General features: G+C 38.0%; 1 protein-coding gene across 1 annotated transcript in view; it reads right to left on the bottom strand.

The window, feature by feature from the left end:
• Positions 1–17524, bottom strand: part of LOC104287110 (myocardial zonula adherens protein-like) — a 51574-nt gene extending 34050 nt beyond the window's left edge. Inside the window, exons 1-7 of the mRNA XM_009885773.1 lie at positions 17476–17524; positions 16943–16983; positions 16407–16496; positions 7072–7227; positions 4447–4539; positions 1918–2031; positions 898–1050 (exon numbers count right to left, since the gene is read on the bottom strand). Coding sequence (XP_009884075.1) covers positions 898–1050; positions 1918–2031; positions 4447–4539; positions 7072–7227; positions 16407–16496; positions 16943–16983; positions 17476–17524 — 696 coding nt within the window. The remainder of the gene's footprint in view (positions 1–897; positions 1051–1917; positions 2032–4446; positions 4540–7071; positions 7228–16406; positions 16497–16942; positions 16984–17475) is intronic.
• Positions 17525–19044: the final 1520 nt, after the last annotated feature.

Genomic DNA, 19044 nt, shown 5'->3' with positions numbered 1-19044 from the left:
GACAATAGCAAGAACAAAACACTGCTACTTTTATAGACTGTAAAGCTTCACTATGTGAGGAAACTAGAATATGAATTGTAAGTTGAAATACACTTATGTTAATGTTTTCTCTTTTAACCATTCATCTTTAAGCATGAATGCAAGTCACTGGAGAGCCAAAAAGAAACATCTTCTCTGACAAAATTGAACAGGAATAAACCAGCAGTCACCTTAATTTCACAGTGACAGATCCTGACACAGTACTATATCCAAATTAGTCTATTTTGAGCAATTTTAAGAGAGACGAATGTTTCCAGAAAAGGGGGTTTGGGGTTGGTTTGTTTGTTGTTTTGTTTTGGGTTTTTTTAATGAGATCAAATTAATACATTTGGCAGATGAGGGGAGAAAACAGTCAAGCTTTCTGGCATATAAACCCTTCCAGTTTGCATTTTATTTCCTTGCATTTCTCTGAAAGAAATAGCTTAATTCTCTTTCCAAGACACTTGCTGTTGCAGCATATATCTGCTGACCATATGCCCATAAGACTTAACAGATTACCTATGAAAAATTGTGCAATGCCAAATAAACAAATTCAACATCAAGAAATTCTTACAGCACTGTGTAGAGTTGTAACATTTATTTACTTGCAGCAATGGACACTAATAACCATTTAATGGTTTGAATTGTTCACCTGCCAACATCCTCGAATGGTAATCCCATGTTATGGAAAGACTGACTGCTGCAATCTGAGATCCTTTGTTATTAAAACAGTATTGATTCACAGGAGTATGTCACCTCTGGGGAATGATGAAGGCATGAAGAATGAAGAGCCTTTTACAAATAAGAACAAGGTATTCATTTAACATAATCCTAATGCCCTTACTGTGCAATATTTTTAGGGGAGTTTATATACCGCACCTTTAATTTCAGTAACTGATTTTCAATTTGTGCTGTTTCCAGTTGCTTTTGCTTCTCTCTCAGCTTTTCCATAGATTGCTCATGTGTATGTTTTAAATTCCTTATTTGTTCCCTTATATCAGTGTTCTCCAATGTAACGTCCACTAGAGTTTTCTAGAAGAAAGAGGCAAACCACGTATTAAAAATCATAAATAATTTGGTGAACATAGTCAAGAGATTATGGAACAGAGAACATTTAAGAGTTTCTGGATGTATCAATGCAGTGTGAACAGTTTTGCAAGTTCTAACATTTAAAATTAGGGCTTTTGTTGTATTTAGTTTGCTAGAAGGTATTTCCATGAGGAACATACTCGGTGAAATCAAGTCCCGGACCAATATAAAAAAAATGAAAGGAACATAGATACATTTCAGTATGAATGCTACTCCCAACAATCTTCCTTTCTTCTCCCCAAGGGCCATGCTTATATATATCCAATGCACTAGACTGAGAAGAACTGTGACGTACAAGAAAGCAGAAACATTAAGTTGTTCAGCTGAGATAGATGGGAATGCAGAAGTTTTTAAAACAGAAAATTCATTCCCACCTTCTCCCTCCCCCTACATTTCACAGGTATGTAAAGTCTCACAAGAGTTTAGCATCCAAACATGCCAAATCCATTTCTGTTAACCTGTGAAGGTAGAAATAAGTCAGGAGATGTACTGTTTTGCACAATACAGAACAAATCACATTTTCACCTGAGATATTTCATGGAGACATGACTAGTGGCATTAGTCTGCTGCAGATCAGTATCTCTTTATTGTATATCAGATTTTAACAGGTTTTTAAAAAACACAGGTGTTAGAATTTTATTTTATTTTATTTTTTTAGTTTCCTAAATTAGCTGCCTTAGATATCCAAGACAGTACTTTATGGGCTTGTTTAGTGTTAGAATCTATATTTGTCATCCATGTTTTGTGTATGCTTTTAAATGCATGGCAGAAAAGGCAGTTGTCAGCTGTGAAACAGCTATTAAAATGTACCTGCAAGTCTATTGATGCTGATGTCAAGGAGCTGTTCATTTCACTAAAGCTATCTAAGGCTGCAGCCTGCACTCGCACATGATTCTCTAAGGATTCCTGATGAGCATTTGTCACCTGAGCAGAAAAAAAAAAAAAGTTTTATATAGAATAATGATCAAGTTTACCTATTCTTTCAAAGAGAGCTACAGAAGAGAAAGACGCCATGGTTAATTTTCACAGTACTAGGATGCTTAAAATATACAGGCCTCAAACCATATTCTTGCACCTCAGAAACAAACAAACAAAACTTAGAATCCAAATATGCTAACAGAAATAAGGCACAAGTACCCATGGTTATTGCTAGACTGTAATCACTGTAAAAGCTGGTCTTTTGGAAAGGACAAGAGGACACTTGGCAGATATCTATTCAGAAAGTTTATATACAGATTGAGCAGATTGTAAAGTCAGAGTGAAAAGCAGAAGAATGCAAAAAAATGAGGACATCTAGAAAGGTCTGGGTGAACTGTAGAATAGTCTTAATTAAGAAGGAACTGACTAATCAGGTGTGTAAAGAAGCAACATCAAGAAGACTTAAGGATGAAACAATACAAAGCAGAAGTCAGCAGAGAGCTTTGTTGTGTGAAAACTTCTCATCTTTTGATATGTACAGACACACACTTAAAAACTGAGGGGAAAAAAAAAGGCACAAAATTACATCATTTAGGAAGAGACCAAAACCCAAACAGTGTAAATAATTATGAACCATTCAATAATAAAGAGAAAAAAAAAATGTTAATAACGGAGGCCAGCTCAACTCATATTCTTAGATGGACCAGATTTGTTTCTTGATAAAAACATAAGAACACTAGGGACTGATATGAAGAACAATGAGTGTTTAGTAACCAAGCCATACACAGATTAGGTCAGCATAGGGAGCAGAAGCCAAGTAGTTACTGTTAACCCTATATAAACGTAAGCTCATGTAAAAACAAACAAACAAAAGCAGAAATGCTTTGGATAGATTAAGAAAGTTACAAGATAAGAACTTGTGTGAAGCAGCATACTGCCCAAGGCAGGATTTTGGCAGTACAAATTTCAAACAAACTTTATGAACAAAAAGTAATCCTGGAAATTGATGGGAAAAAAGCATAGCGACTCAAAGCTGAAGCAAGGAATATGTAAAGGATCTTAAACAGGATCCCCAAATAGCATGAAAGATGGCAGTCATGTACGACCAAACCCAAAAACCAACCAACCAACCAACAAAAACATGTATTAGGTAGAACAACACTGGTGCTTTCTTTCAGGCAGTCTAAAGTATTAAAAAAGGGGGGAGGGTATCTCATGATGTGCCGTTTATGTCAGAAGGAGTGCTTCATAAACTGCTAATTAGCTGTAGAACTAGAGATTCGGAAGAGCTGGTTAGAAACCCTTAATTAGGAGAGATATTCAGACTCATGCAGTATTTCTACTGGTCTGACAGAAGATCTGGAAGTGCAGAATATCACCACTCCTATTCAGTAAGGATCAGCAATAAAGAGGACAAAACTGCATCTGAATCAGCACTTGCCTACATGCACATGGGGTGGGAGACTCACCTTGCTGACACCGTTCAGACTATTTAACACAGTTTACAGAAATTCAGTTTTCTCTCCACCCTCCTCTCAAGGTGATTTTTTTTGGTTGTGGTTTTTTTTTTTTTTTTTGAAACTAGTTGCCACAGAACAAAAGTACCAGTTTAACAGCAAGTTCTGATCTTTATACCTAACATAGCATGCAGGGAACTGGCAGCCTCCAAATGAGGATAGCAGAAGGGCACAAGTCAGCGTCCCAGTCCCTTGGAACAACGCTGTTGTTGTTCAATACATTTAATTGCCAAAGCTTCATCTGAACCAGAGGTGTGAAAATCAATGTTGAATATAAAATCCAAAGCAAGTTTTCAGAGAGATTTTTTGGATCAAACAACTCAGCAGTTTAATACAAAGGATACTTCTACAGACTGCAGCAACTTTTATTGCTAAAGCAGCATGTCGTGAGAAAGAGAGGTCATCGAATGACCATTGAAAGGTTCAATCAAGAGCCAAAAGGCAAGTAATTTTTAGAACTGTCAAGCACTTCAATATTAAAGAATATTGCAACTTCTTTTACTACAGTGCTTAAACAATAAAGTCAGTAAAACAGTATATCTGTTGAAATGACACCAAGTTGCACATTACTTCTAGTTATCTAAGTTACTTATTCAATTCACCTGGCAGCTTACTGGTACAAACATCTCCACTAATTACCAATACACACAGACAATGCTATCAAGATCATTCTTTTATTTCCAAGAAGCAGGCAATTAGTATTTCCATATGCAAAAGCATCCCTGTCCTCCTTTAACTTCCTGGAGGGAGAAATAAATAAAGAAAACTATAGATGTCACATAATACAATGAAATGGAGTGGTTTGAGAAATTATTTCTGTTCTGCTGAAGTAAAAAAGAAGTTTCTAGATAACACTGGGACAGTTATTCTGATATGCTTTCCCTAAAAATGAACGTATACTTACTTTCAGTTCATTTGTAAGCTGCTGTATTTTTCGTTTCATTTCATCATATTCACCATACATTTTCTTTCTTACTTTTTCCAGAGTTGCTCTCACCTGGTGTCAGAAAAAAATCAAATGCCTTTATCAAACTTACTGTTGATACCATTTATACTAGAACATGACTTTTTTTCTATGTCTTCATTGTTACTTTCAGTAATTTCCATTAGAAATCTACCTTTCCATCAACAACAATTTTCTCTTAAGAACAAGACAAAAACTTAAGTCTCAAGACTTGTCTACATAGGGATGATATGATTAAACATCTCTGAGTAATTCTAAACTTCTCTGTACACACTTAAACACTTATAAATTAATAACAAATTTCAATTAAATTATCCATAACTCATTCTCACCTGATTACTAAAGGAATTAAAATTAACTTGAGCATATGTGTGTTTTCTTTCTGGAAAAAAAAAGGCATTCACACATGGCTTTAATACACCTTCATACTTTTTAAAGTGGTTAATTGGTTTTCCCTGAGTATCCTTTGAAGATAAACCCTTTAATTTCCGACTTTTAGGCTCGTATCTAGTTAAACAATATATTAGCATAAATGCAATTTCAAGTCTGCAGAACAGAGAACTCAATTTTATTTTATTTAAGAACTAGGGACATAAATTATACCTTGTCTTTCTAAAAAGAAGAAGAAAAGAATAAGCACGCTGGAAGCCAGCTTGGGTTTACCTGCCATTGCTGCCATTGCAATCATGAACAGAACCAACCTTCATCACAGCACATATTGTACACTAGTGAAATGTTTGCCTACAGTCTACATTCCAGCTACATAATTTCAGCTACTCCTTCTTCCCCCTTCACCTGTATTAAACACAGACTGAGTGCAGATAAGCTAGGGCAGTGAGCTTACCTCGTCTCTGCACGGGCTTGGGGAAGGAGCGAGGGGAAAATGCGAGTAGGGACTTGTACAGGAGGGGATGTTTCTAGCAGCTCTGCAGCATACCCACTCCCTCCCAGAAAGAGTGGCACTGGCCACCAAATCTATGCAAGGACTAGGCACGAGCCTACCCCAAACCATGTGCTCCCTTTAGGATGAGAAATATAGAAGGAAGCTCACTCCTGCGCTGCAGCTCAGGAAAGCACCCTCACCCTGTCCCTAACCCACACATATGTGGACACACACACACCCCCACACACACTCTTGCAAGGTGCAAATTTGACTCAGATACAGAGGAATCCATCAGCAGTTCTGACGTGGCCCGTCATTTTTGTTCTATTTAGGTCAGCACATACGTGGCACATGCCGAGGACTCTTGTTAAGACTCTGCTTTTAAAGACGAAACTTATCTGGCAGAGCAAAGTTCACAAAATAGCGTAGCTGAACACAGCTTCCAGAAGACGGGAGAGCAAGGGCCAATACATCTCTTCCCACGTCTTTCCCACTTTTTCCTGAAAGGATCAGTACTCTGAACACACATGCAAGTCATACACTTCACCTGGTCTGACATGTCCCTCCATGCCACAAGCCAGCTGTGAACAGAAAAGAGCAGGGAAATGGTCCCGCTCTGGCAATCTGTGCCAGGTACCAGAAAGAGAGCAGCCCAGGCAGCTGGACCTGCCGGGTGCCAATTCACCCATCCCGACCCCACTACCCAGGTGGGGAACCAGCAGCTCACGTGCCTCGCCTGCACTGCAGTACTGCCATACTCCAACTGAGTGCAGAACTGGGGAGTGGGGAATGCTTGAAGCTAACAACCGGTGAGTAATAGAGGAGAGAAGCAAGTGCTGATAGCTAGAGACCAGGCAGATGTTATGAGCACACATAATTACAGTCTCTTACACTGCTGGCTTGACTCAGTGTCCCTCCCTATTATATCAACTCAGTCTGCGCTTGAATCAGTGTAACACAATAACCACTGACCGATAGCTTCTTGGGTGGTGAAGGTGGATGGAAAGAGAAGCTCAAATTAATTGCCCTGGGCTAATTAGGAGGTTATTGCCAAAGCCTGAGAGACAAGGACTGACAGGCACCTTGATGCTGAGTTTCAAGCACAGAAATGCCTTTTTTTTTTCTTTCAGGAAAGCTTCTGCCAATTATGATAAATGAACATGGACAGGGAAAGTAGTACAAAGTCATCCTTATTAGGCTGACTATTTTAAGGCTGCCCCAAAATATACCCAAGTGATTTTACTATGTCGCCTAATTTAGGAGCCTTGTCAGAACTGAGGGGTTTGGGGACAGGGGAAGCAGAGGAAGAGAGGAGAGAGATTATCCTTTCAGGTGTCTGCTCCCATAGTTCCTTCTGTATTGCATTTGAAATTACAGAGGCTTCAGAACAGGAACCCCAAGATTGGCTTGGCAGTTTGCTGCCCAGCTGCAGCACAGTCAAGTCAGCAAGCATTAACAAGCATCACTTGACACAGAGGCCTTGGGCCTGGACCACACAGTTCCCAGGTATACAGCATGCTTTTTTCCCCAACTTGAATACTAACAAGGCAAGCCTTTAGCTTCAGATTAGGTTCCCAATTAAAATTCAGATGTTGGGCTAGACATCAGTTATACACTCACAGCTCCACATGAATATATGGAAAGGGTGTCTGACAAATTTTGAAGCTGAAAGCATGACTTACTTCTTTAATGTAATTCATCTCCTCTTTCAGCTGATCAGCTGACCAGCCATAAACCACCATTTCTCTCTTATGGTTGTTGTCAGTTCGGTGCACGACACCATACACCATCCCGTGAGAAAGCTTCCCTGGAGACATGCCATTTGGTACATGGTAGAGCTCCTTAAAAGTAGAAAAATAAAAACTTATTTTAAAATCAGTACTAGAACAAAAAAAATAGCAAAGACAGTAACATCGGGCCAGGAGAGACAGCCAACTACAGTGAAAGCACAACAGTACCTAAGAACACTAGTTCCCAAATGTTTTGGAGCCAAACTGTCAACCTTCATGTTTTTGGGAAGATCAATGGCTAGTTTATAATTGATAGAGATGTCTAATTTTCACTGGCTTTAATGGAAGTGGTATCGGTACAGCTAGAGACTGGATTTGTACAAGGAGAGGTAGAGGCATGTGAGAGAAAAAGTTATCCTGGCTTATTTTCGTTCACCAACACATGCTACTTCTCCGCATTCTTCCAGAGCATTGTCAGCTCTCACAGTTCCCTTTAAACTCTTGCAACCACAGAATTGCCCCTTGTTCCCCAAACTCCCTGCTGCAGGAAATATAAAAATTCACAAGTTTAATAAAAAATTTTAGAAAATTCTCAGAAGAAACTGAAATTAAAACATTTTAGGAAAAGTTCCTTAAACAGAGCTCAGAAAATATGTGTTTATCTTGGAGATAAACAAAGTAGAATTTCAGTTTGCATTTAAGGCTAACCAAGGATCTCCAAAGCAATCAAACATTCATTTCAGGACTGTGTTTCTCTTATAGAAGTTTTAGAACCGACATTGTAAGAGCTAAAGCAAAGCTATGAAACAGCATTCGTGTAGGTGTTCCGGTGTTATTAACTACCATAGGAGGATAAAACTTTGAAATCAGGTCTTGATAGGTAAATAGAAAGGCTGTTTTAAAGTGCCTACATTTGTTATTTTAACGATCTGCAGAAATTTGTAAAACATAGTAATTGTATGTATGTCTTTAAGGCACTCTTTGCAACAGATTCCTCATAATCATCAATACACTTAGTATAAAAAACATTCACGCTAACAGTAGGAATAATTTCCCTCAGCATGTAAATAAATATCTGGAAGGTCAGATGTAACCACCTAACCTGACTGCTCACCTAGCCTCCCTTCTTATCCACCCAGAGAAACATCCTTCTGTAGCAATCATCTGAAACAAGTCAGTCTCCAGAAGTACTAATTTCTCTTCTTGACTAAAAAGAATTTAAACAAGTATCCTAGATGAAGACATCCACATTTATGACTTTTTAAAAAGAAGGGGAAAAAAATATTCTTACCTAGCTTTGAATATTTGCAAACCTAAAATTAGTGATCATTTTTGAATAGAAAGTTAGAAAGACACAATCATGGAAACACAGACAATAATGTGTGAAGCTAAGCAGTGTTTTTGAAAGGCCAGCGCTGGGGACAAATCAGTTACAGGTAATTTTGCTGAAATTTCTTTCTCATGCTAGATGTACCAGGATATGGGTAAATTTGAGAATGTTTACTACATTGACCTTAGAATAGGTTTGTGTTTGTTTTGTTGTTCAGTAATGACACTCTATGAAAACCAACAAACCTTGAGATTCTTTACTAAATTAGAGTCTAAGCAGTGTCTAAAAATCTCTTTGACACCAAACAGAGGCTCCAAAAGATGAAGCTCAGCATCTTATATCCATCTGCAACTGCAGCCTAGAGAATCTCCAGTCCTCACCATGACAGACAGTGATGATAGCATCAGCAGGCTAAAGCAGTAGCACTTTCAGTTTTTAGCAGCCAAACTAACACAACTATGGTGGCAATGTTAGAATAAACACTTCTTTGGGTAAGGGAAAAACAAACAGGAAAAATCTACTTGCATTAAGAAGAACAGTTAATGACAGACTTTTTTTTTTTTTTTTTTTATAGTGTGTCCCTCCCGCACAATACTGACAGATTTTCTCAACATCATAAATCCTACACATTTTCTTTTACCGTATCATTAATAGCTTAACCATTTTGCTGAAGCTGTGGGAGTGTGTGTGCAGGGCTGGGAGGGAACAATCACAGAGCAGACACCTGATAAAGAACATTTCAGGCAAAGAACAACAAAGCTGTAAGGCATCATTTAAAAAGAAAGCCTTAAAACCACTTAATGGAAAAAACACTGGGCAACCAGCCTTACTTATACATATAATTTTGCACTTTGAAAACATTATATGCAAAGCTTCGTATCCTGATAATGAGAATTTTCATAATTATGCATTATTGGGGTTTTTGTTTTGCTGTTTGGATGTGTACAAACAAAAACCTCACACCTGATATTTTGAGAGTAGAGAAAATACAGAAACTAGATGGGGACACAACTCAAAACTTTTTTGTGTTTGCTTCTGGGTTGTACAGTTTCTTTAATATTTTCATCGCAGCTCCTCCCCTGCACCTGGATAAAGAGATTACATACAACTTTCTATCTTCCTGATAACCAAATGAATAATCACTTTGATTGTTTAGCGGTTACTAAGGCACCAGACACTGAATTCATAAATCCATGCCCTTTACCCATGATTGTTCATTTTTTATGAAGTGAACAGCTGAATACCAGCAACTACCAAGATCCTTTGTGCCTCTGCAACATTAGCGGAATTGTTTAAAGTGCTGTTTGCAGAGTTCTAGAAGAAAATTATGACCATATTCCTCTTTTTCAGAATATTATAAACACATTGCTAAGGAATGCTTTGAAGGAATTTCCACCCCCCAAGAAAGACCTAGAAATCCAAACTAATGGGTTTGCAGCTGGAGAATCACCATAGTACTTACATATTTTACAGACAAACAGACTTAAATTTACATCATAATGGGCAGTACATGCAGGATTAAGTACACACAAAGCCAGATTGGTTACACACCTCTTGCAACCATGCTAAACTTGCCTGTTGTCTATATTTGCACAAGCCTCCCAAGATGCCTTTGTTACTTCTCTTTCAGAAAATTAAAAGAATCTCCATCGTCTGTTGAGTGTTCCAGTTCTACTATGTGCTACTTAAAATACAGGATATTGCTTTCACCCCCTCCATACTCCTCCTTCGTATCACAATCCCCAGGCTAAGCACCTGGTTAAAATTTCAGTACAGTTCTTGCTTGATTTAAAGCTGTGTGAACCAACAGCTATACAAATAACTGCTCTCATATTTCTTTAGCCTTTTTCCTTGCTGTTCTATTCCAGCTATGCTTACCTTCTAGTCCCCCTTTTCTCTGGTTGGCAAGTCTTAATTTCTACTCAATGAGCACTTGTTTCAGGGTTCAGCATACGCCCTGGCAAAAAAAGGCTAACCTGATGGATGCAGTCTCCTTTTGGAGGAAGAATTACAATCAGAAAACAGGTTGTTTTTTAAGTCAAATACTTTTCATTGTTTTGCTCTCTGTCCCATACATAACGGCTCTTAGAACTCATGTGTTTTTCTGAGAAGGTCCTCACCTGTCTCCCCTCTGGTCTGCAGTGAGGCATCTCAGTGATGATAACAGAGTAAATAAATACATGCAAGTATTTAGGAGCAAGTAAATACTGTAAAGCTAACCAGACAAGTGCTTGAAGATGGAAGGTTCCATTAGATTAGTTAGCCATTGCTCTTTAAAGTCAAAATATCAGCCAGCTCCAGAGTACAGGGAAGTTCTCGCTCCCCACCTGCCTATGCACTTGCTGCACTGTAACAAGCACAGCTGTTGCCCCAAATTGTGCTCAAAATCCCTTCTAATGGGAGCTACTGATCTGAAAAGGCAGACTTATCTTAAGCAATTTGTGAATATTTCTTTGTACCTATATGCAGTTATATGACAGTCAAAGGCAACAGCAAGAACACATCATGTTGGTGCACATGAATACTACAGCAGCTTCCAGGAACATGCTGTGTCTACGTTGCAGCAAAAGTCATGTTGCACTTGGTGTGATCACACAGCATGTACTAAAGAAACACAGACTGTGTTTACATAGTTAATAAATACTTAAAACAGAAGCCTACACCCCAAGGTTGCAAAAGTCTTGATAATTGCCATGCATCCTGTTTATGTCTCTGACCAAGGAAATAGCACAAGTAGCATGAAAGAGGTGAAGCAGAGACACTGTGAAAACAACCCCTAAGTAGGAGTTGTTAGCTGCTTTTTGTATTGCCCATGGTTTTATTGGCATTATGTAAATAACACTGAGGGATGATTGCTTCCTAATCTCTATCAGTTTTTGAAATCAAAGTCAGATACCCCCCCACTTTATACTGTCTCCCTGCCCCAAAATTGGAATCAGAAGCACAGAAGAGGTATCTTATTTGGAGGCAAAAGGACACCTAATGTAATGATTTGCACAATTCTGGGTTTAGTACTCATGTGGCCTTAACATTTTGCTAAATCATGATCTTCTGTTTACCTACACCATCTAAAAACTCTTTTAAACAGAACTATATCAGTTAAGTGAGGCTTATCTCTTCCCCAACTACCACATTTCAGAGGTTTCTGAAATATCCAGTTATCTTTTCACTAGTGATACTAGTTCACTAGTTATACAAGGAACATTCACATCATTACTTAGGATACATATTTTCTGTTCAATAAAAATGACAAATTTATAATACTGAGCTCACCAAGGCAAATTGCTGTGCTCTGACAAAAGGTAGCTATGTTTTTCTTGGTTTTTTTTTTTTTTATGTTCTTCTACAGCCCATGAAACTCATGTTACATTTAGGGATATTTCATACATAAATAGTATTAAAATAGGGAAAATATGCCAAGACATTGACATAAGTGTTCCTAAATTCATTACACTAAACAAGAAGCATTGTTTAACACATTCCAACTTTTAAGCTCCTTGAAATGTAGAATTTAGGTGCCTATCTCAAAAAATAGAAGTGATGGGCATTATACAAAGTCCTATCTAATCAACAAAATCCATACACAGAACATCAATGTTTATACACTAAGAAAATAAGATACAACAAATACAGCAGTAACCACAGAAGTCAGTGGAATTTTCTCTGTGGTTTTCATGCTGTTTTTAACGAGGGTGTCACTTAATTAATACATGTCAAAAATCAAGCAATCAGTGCTGGAGAGGCTGAGAAATCGTAACATCAGCCACCTGTAGCAGATGAACCACATTTGTGATGACACAACTTCTGCTATGCTGATGGGAGTGGGCTGGCAGCAGCAGATCAGCAGAGAAAATAGGCAGTGTCCTAGATTCAACAAGCACAACAGCCCCATGTTCATTGCACTCCTATTCTTTGATCCAGGTCTGACACAAGCTTCTGCTTGATTCTCTCCATCACATACAGGAGCAAAATCCCCCTCTGGCTTCCTGACAGCCTACTTTTTTGCTGGGGAAAAAAATATGTTTGCTATGCTTCTGTATTTCTGCTTAGGAAGCAAAAAGGGTTTCACCGCTTGGTTGTGATGCTCTAAAAATATAAGAAAATTAAAGAGTTTAAGGATATATACAGCCAAAGTACCAATTAAGAGTTTAAGACTAAACATTGCTCAAACTCTATTGAAAGTCACAAAGACAGGAAAGTGATACAAATTTCTAGAGTATTATTTCATTTTCATTCCCTTGACCACGTGTGGAAATGAAAAAGAAAAATCTGTCTATACATATCTCCATATTCTGCCCTCAAATTCCTAGCTGCAGCTTCCAATGCCACTTCCAAATTTAGCCATGACAGTGAAGAAAGGGACTGATGGATAAAAATAAGCCCAATCTCAAAGAGGGACAATACAATTGTCTGGTAGTCCTTTATTATGCAAGACAAGGCAGGCTTCAGGACATGCAGATTTTGCATACAATCTAACGGGTACAATATTCCTTTGTACTTCACGGGGAAGTAAACAGCCTCACACTACTGTGATTCCCTGTCTATCAATAACAGAAGTAATGGAACAAAATCAGGATAGTTTCAGATTCTCGTCACCTAAAGTACTAACAGTTCAGAGATATTTAGCAGTAGGCTTTTAGCCTGTAAAAACCAACCAAACAAACCAACCAACCTCTACTTGTGACTTCAGTTCTCTTATGCTTCTTTCAAGGTATCATAGCCTACATATGAATATAAAAATCCAACCTGACACCCTAGAGCAGAAGCTCACTTCCCCTTCAGTTTTTGAGATCCACTTCTAACTGTGTACCATCTGCCAGCCTTTCACAAAAGACAGGGAGAGGCCATTGCTGCAAGGCCTGCAGCAATTTCCTTGCAACAAAACTGCCCAGATCCATCACTTTGTTTTAACCTCTTACACTGGTTCATTTATATTCCATGGATGAATAGCAATAAAAGTGTCACTCTAGAAACAACACACTGATACAGATTTAGTGAAATACAGCATACATTTTTTGCTAAACTTGGACCGCAATGAAAAAGGCTAAGCTAACAGCTACTAACATAACCCATAATCAGTTCTGAGCTGATATCAAGCTCCAAAACAAGCTATTGGGAGGATCGGCGCTAGCAAGAGCTTCAATGCTGTTCACTAGCTGATTTTGCAACTCAAATATCTCTTAAAGGTACTGACCCCCAGAAAGACACACGAAAGTAACAAACAGTCAGTAAGCCATCACTATGTCACATCAGGGCAGCTCAAAATCACCTCCTTCTAATGAAAGATTTGAAAGAGGAGATTACAACCAAATGTCACGCCACGGTGTATTTATAGTCTCCTGGCATTCCCTTTGACACAGCAAGGCCTCTGCTCTCCTCCCGCAGTAGCGGGCAGAGGCAGGGAAGAATCTGGCTCTCTCCAGCACTTCCCCTCCCGAAGAGGAGAGCACCTGGCAGCCAGGCTCAGGCTCCCTGACCTGCCCGAGTGCTCCAGCAAAACCTATACAATCCCACAGATTACCCCTGCAGTTCATTTCTGTAAATCACACTAATTTATTTTAATTACCAAAAACATTTTCCATCTTCCCATTTTCTTAATACTCAGCATTTAAAGATAGCACAGAACTCCAGATTCCAATAAGAGATCTGCTGTTAAATTGTATTCTTGGTGGTGAAGCTGTGTTTTTTGACCTTAAATTGTAAAGTGCAAGGCGGAAAACTAAGCAGTTCCCTAATTTCTCTTTTTTATCTCTATTTCCAAGAAGGAGGGCACAGTTGTCATAGGACTGTGTGAGGACTATTTAACATTTGCAAAACCTGTTATTCTCAACATGCTTTAAACAATTTCATTAACATTGAGTCAGTTGAACATGGGTGGATCAGCAGAGATACCTGATCACTGCTTTTAGGAGATAACTTTTTTCAAAAAAAAAGAAAACCCAAACCAAAAACGACCCAACTAAATTTTGCAGTAAGAGAAAAGTATCACAGCGTGACAAGTCAAGACTCCTGTAAGTCACAGTGTAACTAATTCAAATACATAAAGCAATACATTACATAGACAAAAGTCTACAGGCAATACATTACTGTCTTGTTTTAGAGATATGAGGAAAAAACTGTTCACAATCAGTGATTTTTTGTAGCTGCTTCTAAACACTATGACTATACAATCTGTAGGGCTATTTTTGTAATTACACAAAGATGGTAAACCACAAGTACATGGCACAATTACTCTTGTGTTTTTTAATTGCAATGAAATTGACTAATTGGATCCCATCTAGCTGCGAAGGCTGTATGTATGCTTTCTGAGAGTCTTTAAATTGTGTAAAAGTACTGAACTGTACAAAACTACGCAGAACATACAATAATTAAATTACATACAATTTTTTTGTTCTCAACTAGAAAGGATCCATCTCTTAAAGATCATTGTATGAAATGTAAAATGAGCCAAATAATGCATTTATTACCTTTCATATCCTCTCCTTCACATTCTCTGATAGAAAGCCCACTTGCCTTTACTTGTATTATGGGGGAACTACAGCACGGATTAAATACAAGGTCCCACAGAGGAAAAATTGGTCCTGTAAGGAAGTCACTACAAATTGTTCAAGCCCTAATCATTCACGCTTCTTTCTTATTATTACACTACTCAGGACAGTAAAGTGAGTAAGCCATGAGTCAGTATCTATCCTCCTCAAAAACAAACTGACATTACTCCTAGGGCAATGAGGGTTTCTGCAATCAGATACAAACTGACAAGAGACTGACAGAGTAAGTGGTGGGGGAAGCTACTCTTAAGTCCTACAACTAAACACTTCCGTACAAAATGAAATAATACTATTTAATGGTGGCCCAAATTTAGTTTGCATTAAGGCCTCTTTAATCCATTCTGTAAGTAACATTCATAGATCCTCAAGGACCTATTACTCTGCCACAGCAGTGTATGAAAAGCTGAGTGCCTACAAGATTCCAGCATGAGAAATATCTGATAAGGAATCTTTATCCTGACCATTTTACTTTGCATTTATTTTTACTGCTTTAAAATGTTTGCCCTTCTGAGTAATTTTACAGTTACTTTTGCTTCTGATTACCACCGAGAAATAAATTACCACTTCAAATAAATCCTATTGTTGTTTTGCTTCCCATTGTCATATTGCTTGCTATTGAGACATTGGGTCCAGTACACTTAGCCAACTTCTTGTTTGATTTTGGTTTATCAAAGTGTAAATGTGGTAAAGTTGTGGAGCCTGTCCAGCTTCCCTTTTTAGTCTCCATCCTTAAGAAAAATTAAACATCATTGCTCTGAAACAGCTCTTAAAGAACAAGTTCTGCACCAAAGCAGCTGTAAGATTTTTTTGTGTGTGTGCGAACTACTTGCTTCTACAAATTGCCCTTATGAACTCTTCTACACACGTGACCTTCAAATCACTTTTACTTCAGAACAATCTTGAATTCTTTGTTTTGTATTTCTTTTTAGTACATCACCTATTACCAAAATTACCTGACACAGCAAAACATCTAAATCCCAGGCAAGCCAGCTCCCATGCACATTAAGGTTCAAATCTTGCCCACTGTTAATCCTGCATGAAAAACATAAAATCCCCTTCAGGTGAGAATCAAGATCCTGTTTAATGCCAGACTCTGCCCTTGATAGCAGTTTCCTCCTCTTTAATATATAAATATTAAATAATCAAGTTTTACAAGTACCTCAGTCACAAATCACCTACAGTCTCTGTGCTATTCCTCTGCTCTTGTCCCGTTTTATATACAGTTTTGCTATCCCCAACTCCAAGGCCCAGGCTCAAAGCTCACAGCTGACCTGCTCAGCTTCCACATGTTCTTCAGTCTCACAAGATGACTGGGCTTTGGGCCCCCAAAACAACTAGTATCAGCTTCTGTGGATGGCAATATTTACTCCTTTTTTATACAGAATTTAAATTTGATTCTTAAAACTTACGTTCTTCTTTCTTTCAGGTTCCTTCACTCCCTGTTCAGGCTGTGAGCATTCATCAGGTGGTACCGTTAAGCGTAACCTACAGACATTCATCTGAAAGAAAAACAAAGGTTTGGGCTTAGATTTAAGCATTACAAAAAATTATTTTAGTAACTTGCTTTGCAGAATGAACTGTATAACATTCAAGTTTTAATTTACTATTTTCTACCTTCTGCCACATAGCTGACAAAAGATTATCTTTTAAAGGTTGGAGGGGTTTTTAGCTGGCAAGAAATAATTCAAGGGCATTCCCATAATTAGATACTTGAAATAGCAAAAGTCCTTTTCAATCAACAATATGCTTTTATGTACTCATAAATGACATTGAGAGCTGAGATAATAGAATATTGAACATAATTTTCTAGTTTCTCCGTTTTGTTTGCAGATTTGGCATACTTTTAACCTTCAAAAGGGATTATTTAAAAAAACACAAAAGTGTATTCTGGAGCGAATGCCTCTTTTCTGTTCAGTATATATCCAAGTATTTGATCCAAGGATACCTCAGTACTGCAATTCCACTGAATGGGAACATTATTGAAATCTGATACACATAAGTTGTTTGTAAAAAGTAAGCTTCAAAATGCTTCAGAAAAAATTTAAGAGTTATTGTTTCCTATCTGATTTCAGAGAAGCTATTCTCTTGCCGAGGAAGCAGGCTGATATCTTTCTACCCCCAATTGCAGTTTGCCTTACTTTTAGCTGAGAGATTTTTGGTGTAACAATATTTTTAAAGCAACACATTTCATACAAGAAACTCGGTTAAAACTTTCAGTCTTTGTCCTATTCATGAAACATTTTTGTGGAAAACAACTACAAGTCCTACACAGAGCGTAGCAAATGATGAAATAAGAAATTTGTCCAAATTAGGAGCCGAACAATACTTTCCTGTGAAATCCCAGCTGTCTGTTGACAACAAACAGGGCTCTTAAAGTTCTTCCTCAAAATGTTTAAAATATCTTTCATGATTACTATGGGCAATCACCACTGTTCTTCTATCTGATCTAGATCTTTCTAGTTTCTCCTAACTACTTACCTCCAGTCATGCTGAACGTGTACCTTCTCTCTGAAATACACCTTTCCATCGCACTTCCCCAAGCTCACAGCTCATATCTTGGTCATTACAGCACTTCCTTTTGCCTTGAAAATGGCAATCATGTTCTGCTCATAGGCATCCAGACCACAGCAAAGTCCTTTTCATGGACCCCAAATTTTACCATTTTAAAATTCACTTCTTCCAACTGTCTCTCATATCACTTGTGCTAACTTGACTTCACTTTCGGGACTCTTTACAACACTACCTCCTCAGAGCACCACTATTCAGCATCACAACAAGGATTCCCCTTTTCCCCATTTCCAAACAATGGGCCTTTTTCAACTTTTCAAACAAGCTTAAACTTTTTCTTCTTCCCAAGCAAAAGCAATTGGAAGAGCTATCTGCAAATATCTGCACCAACTTCACTATTTTTCTTCCAGCCTTTCTTTAAATCTGTTGAAAGGAAAAATCAACAGTGTTTAGACTACTGGTATGCTGTCAACTGTATTAAAAAATGCTACTTTGTTTCGCCTTCCATCTTCCTCTCTCAGTTTGGTCTTTTAGGTCCACAAGGCCTTCTACCAATAAGGAACAGTATCCTGAGATACAGATAAAGTTCCCATAAAGTATGTGAGCTCTGTCTGTATTATAAATAAAAAATAATTTTAAAAACTCATCTATAATAAGATCAAGGTGAAATGTAACCTACTCCTTAGGCACAACTGTGGAGGCTACCTTTTGTGCGGTGGGCTCCTCACCGTTAATTTATCATTCAGCCATATGCTAGCAAATCTAGAACAAAAAGCCACAGAGAAAGTGACGTAAAACACCCAAAACTTAATATAAAAGCAGGTTATGCTTTCCTATTTGCTAAAGAATTCTGGAACAATTAAATACATTTAAAAATGACAAATCCTTGCACAGTAGCTTTAGACACTGATTGACTGCTATGTTTGTTCTTCTGAGAACACCAGACTCTCCCCAATACTGCAGAAGTTGGAGGTGCTTCCTGCTTAGAAGTTAGTTATGAAGATACATTAATAAGAAAGTCCTCAACTTTGGAGATCACTGATTTGTAAGGTAATTAATACCACCTTTTCTCACCTATTTAATTTCCATTTTCCCCTACTCTCTTTTCCTATGAGCTTAGCAAGGCTCTTTCCTCTTAAAACATGCCTGTTTACAAGAAGAAGGGAAACAGAGTCTGGCATTCCTCCATGTAGGCAAACAAAGACAGGCCAGACCCATAAATAGGAAATAGAACTGAATTTGTGCTGTGCTGTGCAGGAAGTGATAGACAATGCCAACTTTTTCTTAGGGTGATTTCAAGTGAAGGAAAACTAGACTAAAAGGCATGAAAGGATTGCTAGGAGAAAACATGAAAAAATACGTGAAATAAATAGAAACAGATAATGACTGGCAACTCAAAGTTAGGAGAAATGGAGTTGTGTATGATTCTCTGAAGCTGGCAAATACCTTGCCTGTTAGTCAGAATGGACTAATTATAGCCAACATACTTATAGGTTCACAGTACAGTGATTGTAAATAAGTAATTATCCCAGTACCTGT

Source organism: Charadrius vociferus, unplaced genomic scaffold (assembly GCF_000708025.1).
Source record: "Charadrius vociferus isolate BGI_N301 unplaced genomic scaffold, ASM70802v2 scaffold325, whole genome shotgun sequence".
NCBI classification, from domain to species: Eukaryota; Metazoa; Chordata; class Aves; order Charadriiformes; family Charadriidae; genus Charadrius; species Charadrius vociferus.
Note: the sequence above shows the minus strand (reverse complement) of the source record. Positions and strands in the feature narration are given on the sequence as shown.